A 26,268-nucleotide genomic window follows, 5' to 3' on the forward strand; every position below is an offset into this window, starting at 1 on the left:
CGTCGCTCTGCTTGGCTCTGCGCAACGAGGGTGCAGGTGTGTGTGCGTGTGTGTGCGTGTGTGTGTGTGTATAGGTGTGTGTATAGAGCATCCAGCCCGCGGTTTGAAGGATATCTCCTAAGGAACCTCTTTTTTGGATCCTATGGGGATTCTCATCACCGCAGTTTGTGTGTTGGCAGCCGTGGGAGGTAAGTGTTGGTCGTATTTCCACGTAATACATCGAGACATCTCGATAGGCGTATGACAGTAATGATAACGCTGCCTTGGCAAATGATTGCAATTACATTTTCTACACAAAATCACCGTTATATCATTTGCTGGCTGCCCCACCTTGTAACTGCTCAGATATGGTTGTGTATTTGGGGGTGGGCGGACGATCCCAATATTGATACCAATTTCAGAGTCGGCGTGGACTCGATACAAGCGTTCTCGTCTGGTTATTTTCATAATCATAAATATGTTTGTGTCATGTTCATATTGTTTACAAGTCGATGCCAAATACTGCAGTATCATCCAACCCTAGTGTATATTAACTTTTTTTTAAGAATAATATTTTGCTGCTTAAATGTGCACAAATGCGCATAAAGCTTAAAGCAGGGTGTGCATGCCGCTGCTTCCGGTATGTTGGTCCAAGTGATCCAATCTGTGCAACCATACTGTGGGGGATAATCCTACTGTGAGAACAAGCTGACATGGCTGCTACACACAGGGGGACATTGTTACCAGCCAGATAACCACCATCTTTAAGTTCCCCAGTTCCACCACGTCCTGGAAATACAACATGGATCATGTGTGTGAGGAATTCCCGTATCAAAACGTGCTATTGTGGTACCCATTTTGCTTTTCCTTGCACTTCTGACCGTAAGGCCCGTCCAAAACATGCACCTGGCCATACCACAACCTGCATCATTTTACTGCGTTTTTGACCTTGACACTTGACTTTTACAGCTTGGGAACATACCTGGAACTTTATTGGCATTGGGAAAGGTACGAACAGTCCAAGAATTATCCCTGTGCGTAGTCATGATAATCAATAAGTCAATTAACTGCACGATAACTAAAAACAAACTGGATAATTATTGTATATATTGTCGTGCATGCGTATTTGATTTCCTCCTCTTTCTGTACCAAATAGGCCATCGTGACGATAAGGAACGTTTGTATGGGGAAGTATTTCCCTGGCGGACCGCTCAATCGTGAGCACAGCATGCTACTGCGGCTGTGCGTGTGCCACTCGGGCTGCACGAGTGTGTTTGCACTGTGTTGTCTTTTACTGCTTGTTGATGGAAGCGAGCGTTTTGCCATGCCGGCAGACGTCGTGCAAGTTTTCAGTGAAATAAGGACGATGCCAACGTCCACACACATTCTCAATACACTTCCGGCCTTCACAATAAGAGCGCCACATCCTGTCTAATTGTGCTAGCAAAATAAGGGTTGGCAATGTTCAGACAATAACGAAAGTGACACTGATTCAAAAGTGCAATTTTTGCTAAAAGTCCATTTTCTTTTCTTTTTGTCGATTCGAGTGAATTGAGCACAGTCTTCCCTCGCTGCATCACGGTTCACTTTTCGCGGACTCGCTGTTTCCTGGATTTTTTTTGGGTGCTATTAGTGCTTTTTTGTATGAACGCTGCTACAGGCCAAGCCTGGCCCTTTAAGAAGAATTGTACTGTGGGAAGTTGAGTGTTGTAGTTCTGCGCTTTAGCAAGGGTGGCTGTGTCTATCTTCCGCCTGCTCCGCCCATTTTCTTCTGCGTCCTGATTGGCTATAGACCATTGTCAATGTGCCATCTCCTGTTGTGGTCATTGCTGACAAACTAACTAACCGTGTGAGCTGCTTGCCGACCGCCAATAAACAATAGAAGAAGAAGCTAACAGTGTGACTCTGAACGCTGAATGTTTGCAAGTTTTCTTCCCGACAAAACCCACAATGTTGACGAAACGTCCTGCACCCGAAATGCAGAGGGAGCCGAGCATCGCACACAAAGTTGGACTTCCGCACATGTTGAAGGAAGGTAGAAGTTGCGTCTGTAGGGCGAATAAATGAATCTTTGGTTTGAGGAGGAAGAAAATAAGATGACAGGAGAAATGTGTTTTAACAACGATACAGAAACGCTGCAGCGGAGCGGCGCCAGGACCAAGAGGCACAGTCAGAGGAGTGAAATACGTGTGAGGCACTTCATAATTTCTTCACTTATCTGTGAGTTTATGCGCATGCGCTCTGCGCCGAGTGTACCGATTCACTTCCGTGAGTGGCTCATCAGAACTGCAGCCAGCAAAGGGTATCGAGTTTCCCATCACTGCGATCAATGCCTGCCACGCGTCACCTGCCACTGCATATTTTTATTTTTTATTTTATTCATCTGGAAATGAGGAACGCACATATTGATCGCTCATCCATGAACCTGCATTGAGTTTGCAGGGAAGTGCTGCACTGCTTCGGGTGCCTTTAATGATATAATGACAGTATGGGATTTGAGACCGATTTAGCCCCAGGTGGAAGCGACCCGTGAGCTTATGCCCCTGGGAAAAGTGTGTGTGCGTGTGTGTGGGAGAGAAAGATATATAAGCCTCTTTGCTCTGTCACTTCACCAAGGTAACAGTGCTTACCTTAAAACAAGTCCTGCCTCTCGCACGAGGAACAGATCACCGCTCGTTGCACTTGTGTTGCTTTCTGTTTGTTTGATGCCAGCTTGCCGTGGCGGAAATGAACAATACCGTTCTTCTAATTCTCTTTTTGTCCGTTCCAGTGGGATGTCGGCCTGCGATCTTGCCTCTTAATGATGCAAAGGTCAGATATGATCTCCCTTGTGATATGTGTGTTTCACATTTTAGCAATAAGTGGGTGTTCTTGTGCTTTGTGTCAAGGTGGAATGTATCGTTCAGGAGGTGCTGAATGGAGATGGGTCGCAACATGGGTGTGCCCCTCAGCTAGCAGGTGATGTCCCCAGTAAATATTCACTTAGCCAGTAGCGTTAGAACCTTACAGGTAGATTAAAGGGAGGATTTTTCCAATACAAAGAGAAATAATCAGAACAGTTGTCATCATAAAACAGTTATTAATTGTAGTCTTTTGAAAATGTAATCTTGTGTATCGTTAGATGTTAACCACTTCTCTTCTGCAGCCGAACTTGATGAAGTACAGAGACACCAGGGTCTCCTCAGGGAGCTGCAAAGGCTAGCTGATGATGGTAGGCACTCGTTCACGTTATTCTTTTTGGACTTAAATGACACTTGTCCGACAGTGGGAATGTGGTGTGATGCGTTCTTTTTGCTGCATGATGACGCTGGCCATTGCACTTGCAGAGAGAGACGAAGCCAGGGAGGGGTTTGAGTACACTGATGAAGATAGCGACGTGGAGCAGACGGATGAGGAGAGCGATACGGCCAAAACAGCAGAGGAAGATGAGCCCAAGAATACGGAGATGGAGGAGCCAAGGATTGATGACACGGGGATTCATGATGAAGAAGAGAGAGCAAAGGAGCTTGAGGAGCTTCTAGATGAAGAAATCAGCAAGAAGGAGAAGGAGGAGAGAAATGATGAGGAGCTGAAAGAGCTGCTGAGAGAGCTGAAGAAGAAGCGTTATGAGATGAAGGAACGGGGGAGCCAGAAAGGCTCTGGAAATGGTCCAAAGGAGGAAGAAACAAAGCAAAAGGTGGCAAGAGACAAAGAGGGGGTTCAGAAGCAGATGGACCAGAGGAGGAACGAGGTGGAGCTGAGTGTTGAGAAGGAGAAGGTGGAGAAAGAGCTCAAGGAGTTGAAGTCCAAGAACAAGCCAGAAGAGGAGAAGGAAAGGAAGGAGAAGCAGGAAGAGCTGGACGAACTGGTCAAGAAGATGGAGCGAGTGCAAGAGGAGGCGCAAGCGGAGAAGAGAGATGATGCTGTGCAGGAGGAGGACGACAAGGCACGGGGTGAAGATGACGGAGCGAAGGAGCCTCGAGACGGAGGTGAGAATGAAGTGGAAAGCAAAGAGGAAGCAGCGGAAGTGAAGGAGCCGCAGCAGAAGAGAGTGATGGAGAAAGCCAGCGATGAGGCCACACGGCAGTTTGAGCGGGAGAGATTAAAGGATGAAGAAGAGGAGGATCGCAATGAGGAGGATGACGACGACGAGGATGAGTACATCAGAGAAGATGAAGACCGGAGGGAGGAGGACGATGATGATGAAGATGACTTGGAAGACGATCAAGGGGAGGTATGTCCATGCAACACGATGTTCTCATATCACCTTTAGGACGCAGTTTTAAAGTCATGGAGATGATTTGTGACTTGGAAAACCACTTCATGTTTCTGCCACACCAGTTAGGAAGGACGACAGGAGAGCCTCGGCCTGGAAGTACCCTCATTTCCACCGTATAAGCTCCGCTTTATGCAGCGGTGCGGCAAATTTATGGCGAAGTTTTAATCTCCTTTACTTCAGAACTACTACTAATGGTTGAAATACTGTGCCGCTCGCGAGCCAGTGAGGAAACAGTAGCTCTTTCTTTGGCAGGAGCCAATCACGAGCGATCAGTGAACTCACCACAAGCCTGTCAACCCACTGGGACTCACGGTGTCATCTTACAAAGAACGCTAAAGTCATCGCACAGCAACTTAACACTCAAAGGTTAGCTAACAAATATACAATACAAGTACCAATATGAGTTTAAAATAAAAAAAAACACTATTTTAACATTTTCCCGTAATGCATTTTGTGCAAACAAAGCATTTCATTGGTGCCTGCCGGAGTGCTGCAATGATGTCAGCCTCCCTCCGGGCTCCTCTGTTCTCTCTGGTGGACAGAGGCAGCATTGTATCGCCTCGGCAGCCATCCATCCATCATATAATTATTTTAAACTCTTATGGATACTTGTATTGTATATTTCCTAGCTACCTTTTGAGTGTTAAGTTGCTGTGTGATGAGTTTAGCGTTCTTTGTAAGATGACAGCGTGAGTCGGACTGTTATATTGACTAATGAGCTCCTGCTGTTTCCAATGAGTTGACAAGCTTGTCGTGAGTTTGTTCATCGCTCATGATTGGTTCCTGTCAAATAAAGAGCTGCCTGGTCCTCACGGACTCGTGCGCGCCACAATATTCCATTTTATGACATGGACATGCGCGGCTTATAGTCCGTGTGGCTTATATATGTACAAACCTGTATTTCAGGGAATCGGTTAGAGATACTTAATAGTGGCTTTTTACCGATATCTGATATAGCGATATTGTCTAGTACTTCATTACCAATACTGATATCAACCAATGCCGATATTGAATGTACACATGATGCTTCTTTTACTGTGATGCTACTGGATGCATCACATATAAACACTGTTTGTGAAAAATAATACAAATACTTCGATATGCAATTTAAGTTGCAGAAAGGTGCCATATTTCTTTGAAATGCCGTCTGTCAAACTATGCAGCGTTTTTATTGTTTTTATTGCTTATTGTTCCGTCCTTTCGTTGTGTTGAGCTTGTACACTGTCAGCGGACATCTTACAAAGGCCCCATCTCACACGTATTTACCATCCGAAGGCCAAAGTTGGAGATAATTCCACACGGTGTGAATCAGTTGAGAAAGGTGGGAAAATTCTCTGTAGATTTCAATGGGAATTTTTGTCATGAAACATTGGGGGTTATGGAAACAGAATGAAATCACGGTATTTGAAGAATAGCATTTTTAGAACATTTCAGCATTTTGATGTTAGAATGGTTTGAATCTGGGAAAAAAATGTTGAAGTAGTATTTTCATTCGCCGCATCGATCACGTGCGGCTGTAGCCAGAAGCCTTGCCCTCTTTTTTCTTAATATTAATCATTTTGTTGCGAAAATGTTGACTCCTGTTGCACAAAATCCTTGAAATTGCCATAAACGTGCCGAGGAAACGCGAACTGAGGCAACGTTTACTTCCGTAAACACACGTCAAAGCGTGCGACGTCGTTCTATTGCGCATGCGCGTCCCTTTGCAGCACGGACACTTTGCGTTCACATCGACAAGTCGCATTTTTTTGGGTAAACAACCACAAAAAAGACCGGATTTTAACAAAAAATCTGAATTGGGCAACATAGCTTGCGGTGTGGACGTAGCCTCAGACAGCGCGGTGACGTCTGTTAGTCTTTGCGTACTTAACCATGATGACGATCACGATGTTTTCCTGAGTCTTCTTCTCTCCTTCTCAATCGTTAATTGCAACCACTCCAGTTAGTCCCTCTTTTCCCCCTTACGTAGCCAAGATGGCGACTTTTGAGGGGGGTTAGGGTCTGTTTCTGTGCACTCACTACTTTAGTGCATTGATGGTGCCCAGCATTTTAGTAATCATAATAAAGGATTACATTTTTACAATGAAGGGAACCCATTATTCATTCACACAGTGGTGCTGGTAGGCTACATCTGTAAGCACAGCTGCCCTGGGGTCGTCTGACGGAAACGTGTCTGCCAATTCACGCCTACGGCTGCCCCGACCACCACCAAACATTCATTTTCATTCATACACCAGTGTGGGCAGCACTGGGGGCAAGGTGGGTGAAGTGTCTTGCCCAGGGACAAGAACTGAGGGAGCGAGAATCCAACTGCCAACCTTCCAGTTCGTGGGCGACCTGCTCCACCTCCTTAGCCACTGCCGCACCAAAGTAATAAAAACACTGTAGTAAAGTTGCTTTGCTTTGCCGCATGTGTATTTCAAAGAAGGCGTTCCTATGGACACTTGTGAGTGCAGGATGTTGTTCTTTTCGATGTCACCCCACCCTTGTGTGCAATCTCACTGGGTCTTATGCTGTCCTGTTTTCATCTGCAGGAGCTGCTGGAGATCGAAGCACAGTTACGTGAAGTTGCTGCAGAGCTAAGGGAGCTACGCAGAGGATAAAACGCACACACACACACACACACACACACACACACACACACGCGCACGCAGTAGACTGACAAAACCCATTGTTGGATTCTCGTTAACGTGTTCACATCACTCGGTGTTTTCTACCTAATGTAAAATTGGAGTGGAAAGTGTTCACCCCCGCTTTCTAGATGCTGATTTTAGTTTGTGAGCTTTGTGTGGCGCTCGGGGGCTGTGTGGTTGACAGGCGAGGTACAGTAAGTGCGACACTGCCACGGATGCAAAGCATTCAGTACTTTTTCTTTACATTTCTGGCTAGGACACACCCGCAAGTCATGTGTCTGATTCCCTGTATAAACACCCTGTGTCGATATCTATCCTGTGCAATAACCAATAGCTGTATGTAATCTATTCTGACTGTTAAGTATCACTGATATTTCTACATGACGACATGTCACTTGTTCGTTAGAAACGAGGAATGTGCTTCATTCGGCTCCTGCACTGTTAAAATCAGACTGTTGATGACGTTCAAGGGTGACACAAAACCACACGCACGGCGCGTAGAACCGACCGACTTAGAGCTTACGAGGTTTAAAAGTGTCACTTCAGGTTCAGACAGCTTTGCACTCTTAACAAGCCAAGGAGGGGGCCAGGAGGAGGGACACACTAAAGCCATTTTCTTGTCTTACACGGTAACACAAACGCTGACAACAATGTTTTCAAGCGTCGCATCGCAGCTGCAGCGGCTGCTGCCTTGACATTGTCCTCACGTGAATATCTTTGCGCCAAGGTCATGCAGAGTATAAACAACAGCGCCCCCAAGAGGTCTCTGCGTACATTGCACACAGAATTAACAGGGTCGCCAACAGAGAACACGTAATCTGCAATAGCACAACGTAGAATGCAATAAGAAATAATAATTCAGCAAGCAAATATAGCAGGTATTTTAATAAGTCACTAAAGTGCGCTGCTCGTGCAAATGTATCTTTTTATTTTCGACACAGCCAAGAGAGAAAGTAGTGGCAATATTAGTACTGTCCATTCCAAAGATGAGATGTTTGTTCATTTCACGATTTAACAACTGTTAATCTACTTGTTGTTTTGTACTGAAGTGCAAAGTGTATCTGAAAAAAACAGCAAGACAGAAGAAAGACATTTCAAATCACTACAAATGACAATTTGTAATATTACTGCTCACTAAAAGTGCTGTATTTTGTGACTGCCGTGTCTTCTACGCTACCTGTCAATCAATAAAAGTATATGAAACACATTTACTGACAGTTTGTCCACATCAAAATCGCTTTCTAGCACAACGCTGACAAGATAGACGCGTGAAGCCGATACCGGACGTTGCGTGTTCTGATCGGTGGAGGGAAGCCCTAATGCTGGGTGGTCTCAGGGGAGCTACCAGGAGCTTTCTTGTCCAGCACAGACTCAATGTGGCTCAGCAGAGAGGAGAAAAACTGGGGCACACCCTCATAACCTGATAAGAGAGACGTCAGTGTCAGACGCACATTTCCAGGTGTCGTAGTGTAGAAACATACGCTGTGTTGCAAATGATGATTTTGCTGAAGAGTCAATATTCACTAAATTATCATCACAATTTTCAGGTTGTCAACCTTTAGAGTACGACTTGAATGTTATTGAACAAACCTCCCAATGATGACAGCGTTATTTTCAAAAATAAAAACTTTGTTTTTATGTTGTGCACAACAGACTTTTAAAGCATCTCACTGGTTAAGAACCGAAAAGGGTCATTTGTTGAATTGGCAGCATAAGGAGGTGATATCTACTGAAAGCAAAACCCATTTCAATCACTACCATTTCAAAAATCTCAGCAAGAATCTGGAGAAGAAAATAGACACTTTGGAGATGAGATGCTTCCGCCGATTACTCGGAATTCATTGGCACCATCGCCGCACCAAAGCATCGGTGCTGGAAGAGATCAGGAGGAAAATCAGGGATTATGAACCGCTGCTGGACACAATGAAGAGGAGGAAGCTGCAGTGGTTCGAACATGTCGCTGGACGGCCAGGCACACTAGCGCACACGCTAATGCGTGGTCGGGTGGATGGGAGGCGAGCTCAAGGAAGACCAAGGAGGAACTGTGTGGATGATGTGAGGATATGGGTGGAGAAGCCGGTGGAAAACTGCATGAGAATGGCGCAGGATAAGGAAACCTGGAGAAGGATGGAGAAGGACCTGACCATTTCCACAGGCCAAGTTTCAGGTTCTTTGAGGTAACCTTCACAATTCTTACATTGAACTTGTGAGTTTTTGGAGCGTTTCTGTTTGAATTTCGGTGCAAGACGTCAGAATAGCCTCACACAGCTACTGCTCTGTTGTGATCCGCCTCCAACACTCATAGACTTTTTGCTTGACGATGCTCTACAGGTTCTCGGTTGGGTTGAGGTCAGGTGGAAAAAGGCGGCCAAACCATGAGTTTCTCTCCTTTTATGCTCATAACAGCCAGAGGTAGGAATTCTTTGCATCATGAAATGCAGCATTGTCATGCGTGAAGGTCATTTTTCTACAGAAGGTACGGTTCTTCATATTCTACCATGGAAGAAAGTGGTCAGTCAGAAACTCTACATCCTTTGCTGAGGTCATCTTCACACCTTCAAGGACCGTAAAGGGCATGCCAGCTGTTTCCCAGTGATTCTGATCCAAAACATGACTCAGCCACCTCCTTGCTGACATCACAGCCTTGTTGAGATATGCTGGCCAAGCTCTACTTCATCCATCCGGACCGCCCAAGGTTGCACGGCCCTCATCAGTAAACAGGATTGTTTGAAAATAAATCTTCACGTATTTGTTGACCCACTGCCCCCGTTTCTGCACGTGAGTATTGTTTAGCGGTGGCCAGATAGTAGGTTTATGCATAACCGCAAGCCTCTGGAGGATCCTACACCTTGAGGTTCATGGGACTTCGGAGGCGCCAGCAGCTTCAAATACCCGTTTGCTGCTTTGTAGCGGCTTTTTAGCAGGTGCTGTCTTTGTTCGATACATTTGTCTGGCAGAAACCTTCCTCCTCATGCCTTTATCAGCACAATCCTGGCGTCATCTGAATCGGACACAAATTTCTTCACCGGACGAAGGTTTTTGTGATGATTGAGTGTTTTCATGCCTCGTCCAAGGCATTGCAATATTCAACACTTTTTTGTCGGCATATTGCATGAAATCTGTGGCACGCTCAATAATGGGGAACATCATTTTGAAGTAGTTTTCTTTGAAAGGGGCTCACCTGGCAAATGAATTATGACAGTCATCCCAGATTGATATCAGTAACCCAAAGAGCCCCAAGACACAACGCCATCCAGGAACGTCATTGAAAACCCCCAAAATATCTACTAAAACCCTATTTGCATAATCATTTGGAACACAGCGTAGAGTTACGTGTGCGTGTGAGGCCGTGCAATACCTGGGAAGATGTTGATGTCAATGACGGTGAGCGTGTGCGTGTGAATGTTGATGATGACATCCACGCCAAACAGGGCCATGCCAAGCTGAACGCGGAGTTCTCTGACCAGGGCGGCTACAGCCTCCGAGCTGGGAGGGGGAAGGCACGGCATCTGCTCATCCAGCTTGGAGGGCGGACGGGAGAAACATTTTCAAGTTACCTGAAGTCTTTCTTTTGTTTGTTTTTGCGATGGTGTGGAAGTGTTATCACCTCGAGACTCTCACTCTAAAAAATAATCAGGTTTGAAATCTTGGGGTAGTATCGAACTCAGACCTGAACTTTAACATCAGCGGCTTTTTACCATCTAAAATGATTGCCAAAACCAACGCAATCGTGTCTAAACCAGTTTTAGAGAGACCAATCTGTGCGTTTGTTTGCTCACTGGACTCTCTAAACCTTCTCAACCGGTGGGTCGCAAGTTCACAGCACACTTTTGGGTGACAGACTCATTTTCATCGGGTCATGGGTCTTAATCTTTAACTTTTATTTTGAAGGGGATTTGTTTTTATTCAGCAAAGTGTCATCTATTAATACTCCTATAGGTGGCGGCAATGCTCTGTAGTGCCATTGGACACCAATCAAGAAGGCCACCAACACTGAGATGTTGAACGTGTCATCGTGTCTCCTGTTGAGCTTTAGAAAGCGTTTGACTGTAAGTATTTTACGCTTATTATATGAATTGGCCGTTTAAGTGGAATGCGCATCTAAGTCATCTATTTACTTGTCATTTTTGGAGGTGTTCAAAATTGCCATGTAAAATCGCTAATGTTAACCAATGTCCTGTAGGGGGCTCCGTAATAATTGACATGCTTTATTTGTTCATGTTCAGTTTTGCAACGCGTCAAAGTAAAGGCTGAGAAGTGGAGTCTTTTTGAGAACGTGTTATCTGTCTGCTCAGCTAGCAAGTAGAGATCAAATGTTACCAGGAGCAAAATAGAAAACTTTAAGACACTTTTTGTTAAAGTAATTCTGATAAAAATGTTTTGTTCCTGTAATGTTCATGAAACGTGTTTTGTGGTGGCACACTGTGTAATCTAGCACCGTGTAATCTAGCACCGTGTAATCTAGCACTGTGTAGTCTAGCACTGTGTAGTCTAGCGCCGTGTAGTCTAGCACTGTGTAGTCTAGCACTGTGTAGTCTAGCACCGTGTAATCTAGCACTGTGTAGTCTAGCACTGTGTAATCTAGCACTGTGTTATCTAGCACCGTGTAATCTAGCACTGTGTAGTCTAGCACTGTGTAATCTAGCACTGTGTAATCTAGCACTGTGTAAACTAGCACTGTGTAATCTAACACCGTGTAATCTAGCACTGTGTAGTCTAGCACTGTGTAGTCTCGCACTGTGTAGTCTAGCACTGTGTAGTCTAGCACTGTGTAATCTAGCACTGTGTAATCTCGCACTGTGTAGTCTCGCACTGTGTAATCTAGCACTGTATAGTCTAGCACTGTGTAGTCTAGCACTGTGTAATCTAGCACTGTGTAATCTAGCACTGTGTAATCTCGCACTGTGTAGTCTAGCACTGTGTAGTCTCGCACTGTGTAATCTAGCACTGTGTAGTCTAGCACTGTGTAGTCTAGTACTGTGTAGTCTAGCACTGTGTAGTCTAGCACTGTGTAGTCTAGTACTGTGTAGTCTAGCACTGTGTAGTCTAGCACTGTGTAGTCTCGCACTGTGTAGTCTAGCACTGTGTAGTCTAGCACTGTGTAGTCTCGCACTGTGTAGTCTAGCACTGTGTAGTCTAGCACTGTGTAGTCTCGCACTGTGTAGTCTAGCACTGTGTAGTCTCGCACTGTGTAGTCTAGCACTGTGTAGTCTAGCACTGTGTAGTCTAGCACTGTGTAGTCTCGCACTGTGTAGTCTAGCACTGTGTAGTCTAGCACTGTGTAGTCTAGCACTGTGTAATCTAGCACTGTGTAATCTCGCACTGTGTAGTCTCGCACTGTGTAATCTAGCACTGTATAGTCTAGCACTGTGTAGTCTAGCACTGTGTAATCTAGCACTGTGTAATCTAGCACTGTGTAATCTCGCACTGTGTAGTCTAGCACTGTGTAGTCTCGCACTGTGTAATCTAGCACTGTGTAGTCTAGCACTGTGTAGTCTAGTACTGTGTAGTCTAGCACTGTGTAGTCTAGCACTGTGTAGTCTAGCACTGTGTAGTCTAGTACTGTGTAGTCTAGCACTGTGTAGTCTAGCACTGTGTAGTCTCGCACTGTGTAGTCTAGCACTGTGTAGTCTAGCACTGTGTAGTCTCGCACTGTGTAGTCTAGCACTGTGTAGTCTAGCACTGTGTAGTCTCGCACTGTGTAGTCTAGCACTGTGTAGTCTCGCACTGTGTAGTCTAGCACTGTGTAGTCTAGCACTGTGTAGTCTAGCACTGTGTAGTCTCGCACTGTGTAGTCTAGCACTGTGTAGTCTCGCACTGTGTAGTCTAGCACTGTGTAGTCTAGCACTGTGTAATCTAGCACTGTGTAGTATAGCACTGTGTAGTCTAGCACTGTGTAGTCTAGCACTGTGTAATCTAGCACTGTGTAGTCTAGCACTGTGTAGTCTAGCACTGTGTAATCTCGCACTACCTCAAATTCAAACTGCACTGTCTTTTCATTAAATATAAAATATCTGAGAAATTTCAGTTGAAACTTTCTGCCATTTGGGTCACCAAACAAAAGCCGGGACACTTTGTGATGAATCTTCAATAAAGACTTGCGAAAACTGTTAGCCGGATGCTGCTTTTTCTTTGTTTTGCACATTTTCATTTGTGTTCGGTTGTGTTCTTGTGTTGTTTCACTATGAATAGTTTAACTTAATTAATTGAAGCAAGAAAAAAAATCTGAGGAGCCGTTTGGAAGCCGAAAGATCTGGCTCTTTTTAGTGAGTCGGTTCTTTGAAAAGCGATGAACTTTTCTTCACGGTCATGTGCAAGTACTTTCTGCCATCCAGCGGAAGAACATTTCATTGTTCTGCCTGTCACTGCAGGTCGCAAACCAGGATACGTTATTTCCAGTAAATAAATCATCACAAACAATCATCAAATTGGATCATTTCCAGTGACACACCTGACGATCTGTAACACTTGGAGGTTCTCTGACCTGTCGCATCTCAGGAAGTGATGATATTTTGCCTTTATGTTGCATTATTGTGCTGCTGCACAGCGGTTGGGAATCGCCGCTCTCCACCATAAGTGACTTTGCATTTAAATCCCAGTTGTCTGAGCCAGAAACAAACGGTAGAATACTCACTGCTGTGAGGTCAGAGCTCGACTCTGGTTTGGACACTTGATGGCTGTTGAAGAAGATGGTCTTTCTGTCTGCAGGCAAGAACACATTGGGAACACACGGAAACAGAAACACATTGGAAGACGCTGCAAGGATCAAAAAGCGGAGGGCGTTTCCAGTCTGACCGCATGGGCCGGAGGGGAAGTTCTTGAGTGAGGGCCTCTCCACGCAGAAGTGTTTGTCTCCGACCACGAACACCTTGTGCAGGACGGCACCGTGGCTTACAAAACTCTGGAGCACACACGGAGGATGGATCGCCACCAAACTCGCTGCGCTGAAGATCAGCGACATCTGTGCACAAAACCACGCATGGGGAAGAAACAAACACAGCAGCGAAGGCGGAGGGTTGACAAAAAGACACGGCGTGCAGTGTGCAAGATGAATGCACCCACCTCATGGGACAGGGAGCCATGTGCCACTCTCGTTTTACAAACTGCTCAACAGAAAAGGACGTCGTGTTTGGCGTTGGTACATGTCACAAACAACACAAGGCAAAGCATCACAGCATCAGTACGCTTGTATAATAAATGTCATACACTCTCGGTTGCATGCGACAAACCAGTCCATTTGCCCTCGACGGTGTTGTTCCGTGAAATCGAGTGCCCAAACAAATCACAGACGCATGGCTGGCTCACTGTCCGTGCATTTTTTCTCATGAGTGCGACTGCTAAATGACATGCCATGGGGGGCCAACGAAAGTTGCAAGCGCCAGCGCTTTAAAAAAGAAGGGGAGCAACGCTATTGATTCAATGTCGCCTGCATGTACGAGAAGTTGAATAACAATAAGTTCCATCTGTCATTTGTAATTCTTAACAGCCGGTTAATTGGTTCCATACCTGACCAAAGTAGGACTCAATATTAATAAACTGAATATTCCTTTATGACTTTGTAAACATGGTTTTTACCATTCTTGGGCATGAAATAACAGCCCTATAGTCACCTTTAAAATCCTACTATTCTTTGTTTACACCACATTGCGCAACACTGGGATGGGATCACTGCAGGGACATAAGAGATGGCCGCTGCTCATAGCATATAGCAAGCTACCGAGCTAACTAGCTAGCCTCCAATTTATTTGTTCTCAACCTAAGAAAGTGTTTTAAACGGAGTAGGGAAGAAGGACAACCAAAATGACCCCAAGGGCGCAGCGACGACTCATCCAAGAGGTCACAAAAGACCCCACAGCAACATCCAAAGAACTGCAGGCCTCACTTGCCTCAGTTAAGGTCGGGGGCAATCACTTTTCCACACAGGGCCATGGAGGTTTGGATATTTTTCTCCCTTAATAATAAAAAGTTTATTTCAAAACTGCATTTTGTGTTCAGCTGATTTGTCATTGACTAATATTTACATTTGTTTGATGATAAACATTTCAATGTGACAAACTGAAATCTGAAGGGGGCAAACACACGGTACGTATCTAAATCTGCCCAGCACCAATCACACAAGGTGAGAAGGTTGGGTTTTTGTTTGCTGGCCGGTAAGTTAGCAAGCATCATAACACATAACTGTGAGAAGTTAGTATGATTTCCAGGAATCAATATTTTACTTTTCAATCCATCCCATCACAGCACCAAGACAAAACCTACTCAAGCAGAAGAAGAACATGTCAACTCAGGTCGGAGGTCAGTGTAGAGCCTGGCTATGAGACTTGAATTCATTGCCGCAATAAAAATGCAGTACAGTAATTGCAAACTGACTGAGAGGGAAGCTCAGGTTCTGGGTCATCACTTCCTGTTGAATGGATGGCATCTCGCGGGCACTGTGGACCTCAAGGTACGGAGGACTGCAAATGCGCCAGTCTGTCAGGTAGAACACATGCGTCTTTTAGAGGTCGTCTTGTCCTTTTACTGTGCAGCATAGCATAGCATAGCATAGCATAGCATAGCATAGCATAGCATAGCATAGCATAACATAGCATAGCGGTTTTACTAATTCTATCATACACGAGACCTCGGAGTGAATTGTGCAGCTTGCTCATGATCCGGTAAGAGGCAAAGCGGTCTAGAAGCTGCGTCATGGCAGGCAGGGGGTCCAGGAGAACCGTGCTGCTGTGAGTTGACACGTAGTTCTGGAGCGTGACACAACGGGAGATCTCACTTGCACTTTATTTCTCCAGTTCGGGGGTATAAACTTTTTCATTTTGCACCACAAAGATGCTAAACCAGGGGTGTCCAAACCTTTTCCACCGAGGGCCACACACTAACAAAGGGAAGGATGCAAGGGCCACTTTGCTATTTTGTCCAACAACGTATGAGATCTGCTAAGAAGTGAGATCTTTTTCAGGAAAACAAGCGCATCTCAGCTCGGTGATATCCGTGGAAAAGTGTTCTATCTTTGCCCTTTTTTTGCTGCAGTTTTTTTGTAAACTTTCCAAATATTAAAACTTTCTTCTCAAGTAATATTTGTACATTTTTGCCTCGTAATATTATGACATTATTTTCATCATATTTTGACTTTATTCTTGTAAAATTATAACTTCCCCAACCTCATTTTCACAAAATTACAACTTTATTTAGTTTTGTTTCAACTTTATTATTTTACAACTTAATAAAAAAATGCTTTTTAAATATTTTAACTCGATGCTACTGAAATTACATTATTTTCCTCATAATATTTTGACTTTATTCTTTTAAAATTTAAACTTTTTTCTCTTAATATTTTGACTTTATCTTTGTAAAATTAGAACTTTTTCTTTGCATGTAATTTTTTAAAAATGTTCCAATATTTTCATTTTCTTCTTGTAAACTTCCCGTTTGTAACATTACGCCTTTGTTCAAATGATATTTTGACTTTATTCTTGTAAAATTACAGCTTTTTTTTCCATTTCTGCTGCTGTTTTTTAAAATTTCCGATGATTTCAACTTTCTTCATGTACATTTTCTTCTGGTAATTACGACTTTATTACCATCACGTAACATTACAACTTTTACCGCAAAAAAAAAACAAAAAACTTTTACCGCAATCAAATAAAAAAAAGACAACTTAATTGTTTTGTTTGTTTTTCATAATATTCCAACTTTTAAAACTTTTGTAAAATTAAATTTTCTCGACAGATAAAAAAAATATATTTTGACTTTATTTTTAGAAAATTACTGCTGATTTTTCAATTTCTGCAGTTTAAAAAAAAAAAGTTTTCTTGTCAAATTATATTTTTAGAATGTGCTGCGGGCCAATAAAAAACAACCGCGGGCCGCAAAAGGCCCCCGGGCCACACTTTGGAGACCACTGTGCTAAACCAATGCAGTGTCGGTCCATATATGCTAACAGAGCTCAGCTGCATTGCTGACAAAGGAAATGAGTGTAAAGTGTAACAATAACAACATATGCTTTTAATAATTAATTCATTTTAGAATATGCCAAGGCATGAGCCGAAAACGGCCCACGGGCTGCACTTTGGACACCCCTGCTCTAGTTGGAGGTCATGCCAATTGGCATTCACTCAATAATGCATCGTTCTCGTGGGCGTGCTAAAGGACAGGTAACGCCACCTGAAAGTTGGCCAGGAGCTGCTGCGATTGGCTGTCGTGCTCCGCCTCCACGATGACATCGGACAGCTTGTGAACGATGACATCAAAGGGCCCCTGGGGGCCCAGTGGCTGGGTGAGATCAATCTGCAACGGGAAAAACAAATCAGCAACAACACCCGAGTGCCAACTGCTCCTTTGTAGCCAGCATGCAGTCTTTGCAGGTGCGCCCGTTTCAAAAGGAGACCTTTCCTCATGAAAGCTGGTGCAGGAGGGCTGCAGGTGGCTGTGACATGGATTACTAAAGTTGTGCACACGTGTACATGACACCTGTGGCGGCGGGTGCACACTGGCCAAAACTATTGTCAGCCATTTCTATGAACACAAAGCAGTGCAAGCGCGAGTCAGAATCTGTGTGCTGTGTCAGAAACCGCAGCCATCTACGTGCACACACGTAGCACACGTCGTCACACACAGCAGGAATCCAAACACGTCCATTTCCGTGCGACAAAAACACATTTTACCTCCACCACCTCCACTCCGTGGCCCCTGCATGGAAGACAGTACATTGGTTCATATTCTCGTCTTCGTGCTTTAGAATTGTGCTCACCCTGCTGCGAGTGGATTTCCCGTGAATGTGCTCTTTTGGATTATAGAAAAAACAAAAAAGTTATCGAACTTACGCACAGAGCTCTGCGAAGGCATCCAGATTCATTCTTCTGCGTTTCTTATTGCTGAGACAGAAGCCCACTCTGCGGCGCGACATTTGGCTTTCCTCTCTTGGGACCCACCGACAGCAGAGATGGACAGCAAGAGTGGGATGCCCACACTCTTATCCCTCGCCTCGGCCACCTACACCCCCAGCACACACACACACGCGCACACACACACACACACACACACACACACACATGCGGCAGTGGACCAACACAGCCGCCTCATTGCTGCATGGGATTACGCTGAATGAACGAGAGAAAGAGAAAGTGAAAACATCTCAACTAAGCACAAAACGCTCACAAAGTGAAAGTGTTTCTTGGATTGAGTTGATGTGTGGAAATGTTTGTCATGGGTTCAACCATCTACGCCCCAAGGCTGGTGAGACGCCGTCGGACGTGGATAAAACTGTTGGTACCGTCCGTGAGAGAAAAAACCCACAATAACTCAAAACTGCAAAAAGAAGAGAACGTAGGGGTGCTCTGATAGAGCGGCCACCGATCGGACGATTTCCGTGAAAAAGCCGATCCCCTTCCCCGATCAGCTCCGCCCCCTTTGCTGCAGCCAGCCTATAGCGCCTACTTTCCCTTCACGAAGCCAAAGCAAGCATGTCTGCCGTGTGGGACTTCCTGTCGTTGTTTTGCACGATGCAAAACACGCCTTAAAAAGCTTTAGTTTGGTGCACTTGGCAGCGTGTGGTGAGTTTTCGGGACACGCGCCCGTGATAGCCCGAACCGTGGTGGGATTTGTCGGACTGGATGGTGGGACGGTGGCGGCGGTGGAGGAAACCGGCTCTTGCATCCGAAGTCTCCGTAAAGAAGGCGCCTGGTCCTCGAAGTTTCACCAGTGATTTCGAAAAAGTACATCAAATGGTTTTGTCTAAATTTTATGGTTCCCCTTTCATATCATGTAGCCCAGCGCTCGCCAACGTGGTGCCCGTGGGCACCAGGGAGCCCCCCCTCGTCCACGAGGCACCTGCAGGCCTGCTTTTCATAAGTTTTCAGTTCATAATGCGAGAGCCACATGGTGGCTCTCGCATTATGAACGCATTATGCTCCAACCGGAGCAGGAGCCTGGTTGGCATTGCCAGCAGTAAGTCGAGCCTGTTCCCGGTGAACGCTGGCCTCCGCCAAGGCTGCCCTTTGTCACAGATGCTGTTCATCATTTTCATGGACAGAATTTCTAGGCGCAGCCAAGGCGTCGAGGGATTCCAGTCCCATAGAAAGGATCTGGTCTCTGCTATTTGCAGACGATGTGGTGCTGATGGCCTCATCGGGCTGTGACCTTCAGCGTTTACTGGGACGGTTTGCATCTGAGTGCGAAGCTTCTGGGATGAGACTCGGCACCTCCAAATCTGAGGCCTTGGTTCTCAGTTGGAAAAGGACGGACTGCCCCCTCCGGGTTAGGAATGTGGTTCTGCCCCAGGTGGAGGAGTTCCAGTATCTTGGGTCGTCTTCACGAGTAAGGGAAGGTTGGAGCGTGAGGTCGGCAGGCGGATCGGCGCAGCGTCTGCAGCAATGCGGTCGCTGTACCGGACCGTCGCGGTGAAGATTTCCAGTATTTTCCCACCCTCACCTCTGGTCGCCTATGAGCTTTGAAGTCGGTCACTACTAGTGAAATCCTATCACTGCTATTTGCTTCGATGATTATTAATCATGCGTTACGATGAAAGCATGACGTGAAGCAGTGAAGCCTGAAAGCGTTGTTGCAATGCAACAATGTTCTGCTGACGCTGCAGTCCAATAGACCTGTACTTTAACCAGCAGCTTATCGAGGTCAGATGGAACATCTTGTATTGGAGGCTTTCATTGGATCCAGCTGATCAAGAATTATAATCATGAACGTAACCAACTTCATGCACGCATTGAACTAAAAAAGCACTCAGAGGGCGCAGACCACAGCCAAGCGCCATAGTTGCCCCCATAATGTGATTTACACCATAAATATCAGTCCTACATTTATTTTATCTACATATTTACATTCCTTGACCGTGAAAACATACTATGGAAGGGTTTGAATGACTTACAGAATGCCAACATTACTAACATGCTAACACCTAGCATAATAGCGCTAAGTGTTTGTAAAAGTGCCTACTTCTGAAAATGCTACAAATGTTAGTATAATTATGTTAGTATAATTATGTTAGTGTAATTATGTTAACGCTAACATGCTAACTTTAGCATGCTAACACCTAACGCTAAGTATCTGATTAAGTTCATATTTATAAAAATTGCAAAAAATGCTAGTATGCTCATGTTAGCATGCTAGCAATGATAACATGCTAACGTTAGCATGATAACACCTAGCATAATACTGTCTACCTATGAAAATGGCTAAAAATGTTACTATGATAATATCAGCATGCTAGCAATGCTAACATTCTAATGTTATCATGTTAACACCTAGCATAATAGTGTCTACCCATGAAGATGGCTTAAAATGCTAATATGTTAATGTTAGCATGCTAACACCTATCATGGCAGTGCTAAGTGTTCATGTAATGTCTACCTATGAAAATGGCAAAAAATGCTGCTAGGCTAATATTAGTATGTTAACATGATAAGGTTAGCACGCTAACACCTAGCATGATAGCGCAATGTACCGGGAAGGCTCAATGTCCCGAACAAGTGCTCTGACCATTTTTTTTGTGGAATTATGTGCACAAATGCCGAAAATGGTCCGATCTCACAATGTTAAAGAATCCTTTTTTAAAAAATTCCTGGATCCAAGCGGTGATCCGGATCACCGCCAAAACATTAATCAGGTCTTCCATATCCCATTTCCGACAATTCCTGAAAATTTCATTTAAATCCATTCCGAAGTTTTCAAGTTATTTTGAGCACAGGCAAACAAACAGATAAAAAGGAGGCAAAGGAGGTAAAAATGTATGCTGCATTTGTGACTCAGCAACTGACGTCAGGCCAGCTACCAGAGTGCCAAACAGTGGCGGGATGCTGGGACTGGAATTGTGTGCAGCTGAGAACGTAGCGGTGTCACACTGGAGCTTTGCCAAGAAGAAGGCGAGGTTGCAGGTGGACCCGGTCTGGCCTGGAAGCCTCACGTTGGAATGTTAGAAACACCGTAAACATATTTTGCTTGAGACGCGCTGTCCACATTTAACGACATGTTTATTAGTCGTGTGTGAAGCTGTCTTTGCCGTCGTCTGTCTTCCGTGTTCCCCGAGGAGCAAGCACGAGTCAAAAAGTGTCAGCACACGTGCTGGACTCCTCTACGATGACTTGGTTCTATCGTGACACGATAACGTGCTGGTGTCCGCCCGTTCTTACCCACAGCAGCAGGTTCCCTCAAGATGCCTCCTCTGGTCAATAGATGGCGCTGTTGTGTACCGATTGTGTACATAAACCACTGTTTGTGTGTCTGTTTGCCACAAACAAAGCGTACATCTATTTTGACTCTCGAGACAACTGCCCTTGTGTGAGTGTGCGTGTGCGTGTGCGTGTGCGTGTACGTGTGTGTTAGCCCTAACATGACCTATTATGTGAGTGTGCCACACTTGGATTTGGGGTTACGGTTCAGTGTCCTGTTCAATTAATGTGGACCACCAGGATGTCTTCTACTTCAGTACACAAAACAACACAACGTGACCCAAGCATGAAGTCAAACACGGACAGACAACAACACACGAGTCAAATTTTGTGCTTTATTCATCAAAATCAGGTGTGCATGTTTTTTTCCAATACTAATACACACACACACACACACACACACACACACACGCACGCACGCACGTGCATAACAAACACTTTACTTACCTGCGGCACACACACAAAGTAGCGTATGAACTTCAGTCTTTTTTTCACCCCCTTTTTAAAAAATATTTAAAGTTCTTCTCAAATAATCTTCATACATTTTCTTCTCGTAATATTATAACTTTATTCCCATCATAGAGTGAATTTATTCCTGTAATATTAACGTTTTTCCCAACCTAATTTTTCCAAAATGACAATTTTATTATGTTTTCTTTGCTTCTCATAATATTACGACTTGAAAAAAGAATGGTTTTCTTTTCTATTTCGGCTTTATGCTCCTAAAATGACATTATTTTTCCTCATATTAACAGTTTATTCTAAAAAAAATTGAACTTTTTTCTCTTAACATTTACACTTTATTCCCATAACATAATTTTCCCGCAAACTAATTCATTGTTTTGTTTTACGTCGTATTACGACTTAAAAAAAAAGGTATTTTTTTCTTTAATATTCCAACCTCGTGCTGCTAAAATGACATTATTTTCCCTCATACTTTTTTCAATAGATTGCAACTTTTTCTCCTAATATTTTATTTATTCTTGTGAAATCGCTGCTGGTTCTCCCGTTTTTGCTGTCATTTTTTTGTTTTTTTTTCCTGTTAAGCCATATTGTTAGCTTGCGCCAATAAAAAAAACAGCCACGGGCTGCAAACGACCACCCAGGCTGCACTTTGGGGTGTTAAGGCAAGGGTGTCCAAACTTTTTCCACCAAGGGGCGCACACTGAAACATCAGAGCATGTGGGAAGCTGTTTTCATATTCTTCCATACATTATTGAGGTTATTATTGATTTGTATTCTTTTTACATTCATTCATACATAATGAATGAATTATTTTTGAGAAAAAGGCTAAAAAAATGATTACATATATATTTTTATAGACATTTATGTATCCCGGAAAACCCGGGACACTTTGGCGAGACCGTGTCTCTCAAGCGGCGCTAATTGGAGGAAGCGGTAGAAGATGGATTTGTGTTATTATTAGTTGTTAGCGTAGTAAACGTTTCAACTTTTTCTCTTTGCATTGCGCCTTGTTGCACTATTTTTCCATTTTTTCATGTTTTTTTTTTGTTACAATGTAAAGAAGCCCCAGGCCGCACATGGCCCCCGGGTCACACTTTGGACATCCCTGCGCTGAGTGAAAATGACAGAAACTCTCAAGGTCTTATTCAGATAACGTAGCATAACGCCTTTCAGGATCCTTCCGTACCCCGATGCAAGTAGATCTATTATTCTACATTTTGGTTTTTCTATTTCTTTTGTGTCATTATTTCTTCGACCGTAGAACAGAACGTACTGAAATGTACTTCCCTGTAGAAGGTAAGTACGCACAAATGAAATGACAAAATCAATATGAATTCCAGTTATTTCACGGGAACAAACGAATGGATTTGGGTGTGTGTTTGCCTGGGATGGAGAAGAGGGACGCTGCATCGTCGCCTCAGACACAGCAGAATTAGGCTAAGAGGTGCGTATCAGTGACAGGGAAAAGATCCCCGCTAGTCTCCTTAAAGCTACGAGTGCAAGATGCTCTAAGTTACATGAATAGGCTGCTAGCTTAATGCTCCACGGAATCCACTTTATGCTTGCTGGGTGACGGGGATGCAGGGTGCAGAGCAGTGGTGTCCAAAGTGCGGCCCGGGGGCCATTTGCGGCCCGCGGCTGTGATTTTATCGGCCCGCAGCAGAGTCTCAAGATGTAATTCAACAAGGAAACTTAAAAACAACAACAACAGCAGCAAAAATGGGAAAATCAATCAAAATATAAAGAGAAGAGGTCATTTCACAAGAATAAAGTAATAGTATGAGGAAAAATGTCATTTTAGTAGCATGAAGTTGAAATATTAAAGGAAAAAAGTTGTATTTTTGTTTTTAAAGTCAAAAACAATGATAAAGTTGTCATTTTTGGAAACTTGGGTTGGAAGGAAATCTGTAACGTGGGTATAAAGTCAAAATATTAGGAGAAGGAAGCTGAAATATTTGGAAAATTATACAAAAAATAATCAACAGCAAAAATTTGACCAGAGCTAGCTATGTCAAAAATGTTAAGAGAACAATTTTCAAATGAGAAAAACTTGTAATTCTATGAGAATAAACTTGTAAAATGAGGAAAAATATCATTTTAGTAACAAAAATAAAGAAAAAATACATTATTGTTGTAAAAGATATAAAGTTATAATTACGAGAAGAACATTTACAAGAGGAAAACTGAAATGAAATAGTTGGAAAATAAAAAAACCCCAGCAGAAATGGAAAAAAACAGCTGTAATTTTATGGGAATAAAGTCAAAATATTAAGAACAAAAGCCATAATCAAATGAAGAACAAAAGTGGCAATTTAACAAGAATAAACTTGTATTATTATGGAAGAAACGTGCTTTTTAGCAGCGTATCACCTGAATTCCAAAGGTGAAAGGCAGTTTTTTGCTGAGCTGCATAAAGCTCACATGGCCTCTTGACACAAATGGAACAAGCGCGCACACGCGTGTTGCATCTTCTGGCCTTGTTGACTGCGTGTTTGTCCGTCGTCCCCTCAGTCTTGTGTCTCGCGCCGCATCGCAAAGGACAACCTGGCAAAACACAAAAACAATCGCTTGTCAATATTCGCTTGGCACGAGCACATCGTCACAACATGGAAGCTGAACGACCTCTGCGATCGTTTTGTTGCTTTTGTTTACTACTGCGGCTTGTCGGCACGAACACGAAGTTGCATCAACTTCCAAAACAAAGTGAGCACACCCCTCCCGGGACAATCCTATAGAGAGCAACCGGAATCTACTTTAAAGTAGTCAGTGTACAGCTTGTGTTGCAGTATGGGTTTCCTATCCATGGAAAAGAACCCGCATCGATTCATGTGTGAATGGCTGCCAACGCAAGCGAATACCAAGGAAACTACAGTGTGTCTTGTCGACAGTAACTCGACAGCGCTTTCCAAGCTGTGCATTGACTACTCTAAGTTACATCCTGGTTTCATTTCTGTACTATTGTCCCTGCAGAAAATGTAATAAAACGGTTGCTAACTTTGCCAAGAATGTGCCTCCACGGGTCGTGGGGCCCTACATCCTGCATTTGTTCCACTACAAATTTTGAGCATGGTGTGGAGTGGCGGAGAAAAGCAATCCCGCGTACTGAGAGGAGTTTCCAATATGTTGACCCTAGCCTGTAGCCAAATAAGGGAACCAAAATTGACAGTGAAGGGCATAAAGCATCAGCAGTAATTGCAAACTATGCTGTTGACAACATTGGTTGGAGGCTAGCGCAAAGGAGGAAAGAATCCACGTCATTTTCAGGCTGGAATGACTGAAGAAACAATTCAGCAGCACTTACTGCAAATGCATTCTCTCATTTCCTGTACACCTTATGTTGTTCAGGGTCACGGGTGAGCTGGAGCCAGCTGGGGTACGCCCTGGACTGGCCGCCAGCCAATCACAGGACACATCCTGTGCAAACAAGCAAGCATTCACGCCGATGGACAATCTAGTGTCCAATGAATGTAACATGCATGTTTTTGGTTTCTCCATACGTCCATACGTCCTCAATTCACATCTCCCAGCAGCCCTTCCAGTCTGCCCCCTAACCCCAAACTCCTCCAACTCACACCCCTCCATCCTTCCTCCCCCCGGTATGAAAAATTGCCCCTGTGGCTGGTATGGCCTGGTACCGAGTCCGCCTACCACGCTGAATAGATCCCGGGCATCGGGGGTGTGCTTGTGTGTGTGTGTGTGTGTGTGTGTGTTGGGTCACGGCGTGGGGATTAGGTGTGTGTGAGTGATTGAGGGTGACAGCGGTCCCAGCATTAGGGGCCCTGCGGCAGATTTGGAAGGCCTGTTTTAGACACACTAAGCTGGATTTAGCAGCAGCAGCAGTGTGTCAGCAGTGATGCAGCCTGCCGAGACCTCCTCCACAACACACACACAAAGTTACACATCCATAGAAGCACACACCTTTGTCACCTGTGACTCCACCTATTTCGGTCTTCCATCTTTAAAAAGCGTAGTACTCAAAGTACCACGTATAGTTAAGTACTAATGTGCTGTCACAAACTGTGGTTTCAACAATGGTTGAAACTTACGCTCAGGTCATTTTCTCAAAAATCCAAAAACCTCTGACGTTTCTCTCACCGCAGAATGAGCTGAAATATATTCACACAAAGCATTTATTAGACACTACACGCAATAATGTAGTACACAGCAACCGGGGCGTGTCGTAGCGATTTGCAACACATGGCTCACGATGGCCAGAATATCCCGATAGGGTGAGACAATTAATAAGTCATTTCGTAGTTTATATTTTGAATAGAAAAGGAAACATTTCTCTGACGAATGAGGTGGCTGTTCATATCTGTCGTGGCGCCCAGTGGCGGAGCTACGGGGTGGCCTTGGTCGCCCTTCAGCCACCCCAGTGGTCACCCCCAATTTTGGCAAAAGCAGCTTTGTGGTGCAGAACATTAGTTCAGTCTAACCGCCTTTCCGTGTGGAGGAACTGTCAATAAAACCGCACCTTGCATGAACCGCAGGCACGTTTTCCATGATTACTTTGGTCGGTTCCGGTCAAGTTTTGGAACTGTGTTGACTTTGACTTCAATTCTGAAGCGTGATTCAGCACATAAATCTTTTAATAATGGAGCAGCAGGAGTGAGCATGTAAACCCAGGAGTTAAAACAGGAGTGGCGATCGGCATCCACTTCCAAAATATGCCCTGCACGGGTAATTAATATCGCGGTAGTTGGATATGTAGATATTTTGTCACAACCCTATTTGGGCGTGATGTCGGCTCCCTGCA

The 26,268-nt window shown here is 44.3% G+C and overlaps 2 protein-coding genes across 2 annotated transcripts in view; one reads left to right on the plus strand and one right to left on the minus strand.

Moving 5' to 3' along the window:
* LOC129191003 (DNA ligase 1) lies at window positions 1-8,077 on the plus strand. Its single transcript, XM_054793911.1, has 6 exons — window positions 1-188; window positions 2,750-2,790; window positions 2,868-2,937; window positions 3,125-3,190; window positions 3,306-4,192; window positions 6,772-8,077. Exons 1-6 carry the CDS (start codon window positions 143-145, stop codon window positions 6,838-6,840), a joined length of 1,179 nt encoding a protein of 392 aa, XP_054649886.1. The 5' UTR covers window positions 1-142; the 3' UTR covers window positions 6,841-8,077.
* Window positions 7,666-26,268, minus strand: part of LOC129191004 (inositol-tetrakisphosphate 1-kinase-like) — a 27,476-nt gene continuing 8,873 nt past the window's right edge. Inside the window, exons 2-11 of the mRNA XM_054793913.1 lie at window positions 17,691-24,056; window positions 17,532-17,556; window positions 17,032-17,154; window positions 15,494-15,611; window positions 15,241-15,342; window positions 13,933-13,973; window positions 13,666-13,831; window positions 13,505-13,572; window positions 10,229-10,391; window positions 7,666-8,290 (exon numbers count right to left, since the gene is read on the minus strand). Of these exons, the coding sequence (XP_054649888.1) occupies window positions 8,187-8,290; window positions 10,229-10,391; window positions 13,505-13,572; window positions 13,666-13,831; window positions 13,933-13,973; window positions 15,241-15,342; window positions 15,494-15,611; window positions 17,032-17,154; window positions 17,532-17,556; window positions 17,691-17,773 (993 nt within the window). The 5' untranslated portion in view covers window positions 17,774-24,056 and the 3' untranslated portion in view covers window positions 7,666-8,186. The remainder of the gene's footprint in view (window positions 8,291-10,228; window positions 10,392-13,504; window positions 13,573-13,665; window positions 13,832-13,932; window positions 13,974-15,240; window positions 15,343-15,493; window positions 15,612-17,031; window positions 17,155-17,531; window positions 17,557-17,690; window positions 24,057-26,268) is intronic.

The sequence above is a fragment of the Dunckerocampus dactyliophorus genome, chromosome 12 (genome assembly GCF_027744805.1).
Source record: "Dunckerocampus dactyliophorus isolate RoL2022-P2 chromosome 12, RoL_Ddac_1.1, whole genome shotgun sequence".
Classification (NCBI taxonomy): Eukaryota; Metazoa; Chordata; class Actinopteri; order Syngnathiformes; family Syngnathidae; genus Dunckerocampus; species Dunckerocampus dactyliophorus.